The 1,793-nt window shown below is 39.2% G+C and overlaps 1 protein-coding gene across 1 annotated transcript; it reads right to left on the bottom strand.

Moving 5' to 3' along the window:
- Window positions 1-373: 373 nt before the first annotated feature.
- Window positions 374-1,369, bottom strand: LOC131418861 (olfactory receptor 2A12-like). Its single transcript, XM_058563446.1, has one exon. It carries the CDS (start codon window positions 1,367-1,369, stop codon window positions 374-376), a length of 996 nt encoding a protein of 331 aa, XP_058419429.1.
- Window positions 1,370-1,793: the final 424 nt, after the last annotated feature.

Genomic DNA, 1,793 nt, shown 5'->3' with positions numbered 1-1,793 from the left:
TTGTGTAAAGGGTAACCAAAGAGGATGCTATGACATTTGATTAACAAAGAAAAAATAAATTTGTCAATTATTATAAGGGAAGTTAACATTGAAATATGGAGGCTATGTGAAATTATGGAGTAAGAAAATCTGCCTTGAAATTTTAATTCCACTTTTCTCAAGTGAAATTTGCATGTTGTTAGAATTAAATTATGAATATGTAAAAATATTCAATAAAAGAGTGTAATTCGTTAACGTTAGTCATGAAAAGGAAGGTTACCATAGAGTGCTGTCAGAGAAGGGTGACCCAATATATTTCTCCAATATATTTCTAATGATTCTGACACCGAGTTATACTTATTTGTGGCTAATTAAGTTATTTATGTTACTAGCCTTAGAGAGTGTAGTAAGGTATGCAAATTCTCTCTACAGGCATTTCAAGAGAGTATCTTTGCCTTTGGGACACTGCCAATCTCTCTAAGACTCTTTTCAAGGCTCCTTTCACCTCCTTGTTCCTCAGACTATAGATTAGTGGGTTCAAAGCAGGATTGATAACTGCATAGAACAAGGAGATGAATTTATCACCCTGAGCTGAATATAGAGATTTGGACCTCATGTACATAAACATCCCTGTCCCATAATAAATGGTCACCACAGTCAGGTGGGAGCTGCAAGTAGAGAAAGCCTTTTTCCTACCCTCAGCTGAGTACATCCTCATCACGGCAACCAGTATGCATAGATAGGAGAGAGTAATGAGGAGGAAGGGGAGCAAGAGGATGCCAGATGCTCCTATCACCATGATGGTCTCCTGTAGGGAGGTATCAGCACAAATCATATGCAGAAGAACAGGTACTTCACAAAAAATGTGATCGATAACATAAGGGCCACAGAAGGGAACTATTGTGAAATGGAGAGGTACCACTGAGGCAAAGAAGCTGACGGTCCAAGCCCCCACAGCCAGCTGCACACACATAGACCAGTTCATGATGAGCAGGTATCGTAGAGGGTAACAAATGGCCACATAACGGTCCAGAGCCATGATTGCCAAAATAATGCACTCAGCTGCTCCCATTAATAGGGAGATGTAGGTCTGGGCAAGGCAGAATTCATAAGAGAGGACTTTCTTGAGAGCAAGGAGGTTGAAGAGCATCTTGGGGACCACAGCTGTGGTGTAAAATATGTTGAGAAAGGCCAGGTGGCAAAGGAAAAAGTACATGGGTGTCTGGAGACAGGAGTCAATTACCACCAAAACAATAATTGCTGTGTTTCCAAAGAGATTCACCAGGTACACCAGAGAGAAGAGGAGGAAGAGGGGGATCTCAGCCTGGGAGTGATTGGAAAATCCAACAAGGACCAGCTCGGTGATGGTGCTGGAATTTTTTTGAGCCATGTCGGGTTCCAGCATTAAACTGATGACGTGAACAGAAGAAGAAATGTCCCTTGAGGACATAGAATCGTGGTGAAATAACAGACACTAATTCTTTAGCATCATCAAATGGTATTCAGTAACTTGCCAGACTAAATTAGCTTTTTTTTTGAAAACTCACTTTACTAAAGTTTGAGAAATACTATCACATATTAGAATAAAACTAATTCCCATTCTAATTCCAAAAGTATCCATAAACACTCACACAAACACATGTGCACATATACACATGCACGCAAATACACACACACACAAAATAAATTTTTTTATGTTGATTCCATACAATCTTGCTAAAGTGTACAATGTGAGTTTTTAAGAAGAGATAGTTATTTGTTTTTAACAACATATTTGCCTATTTAAAGTATGGGAGCTCTTAAGAGAAACCCTT

Source organism: Diceros bicornis, chromosome 20, assembly GCF_020826845.1.
Source record: "Diceros bicornis minor isolate mBicDic1 chromosome 20, mDicBic1.mat.cur, whole genome shotgun sequence".
NCBI classification, from domain to species: Eukaryota; Metazoa; Chordata; class Mammalia; order Perissodactyla; family Rhinocerotidae; genus Diceros; species Diceros bicornis.
The sequence above is the reverse complement of the archived record's forward strand: the minus strand, read 5'-3'. Positions and strand labels throughout refer to the sequence as shown.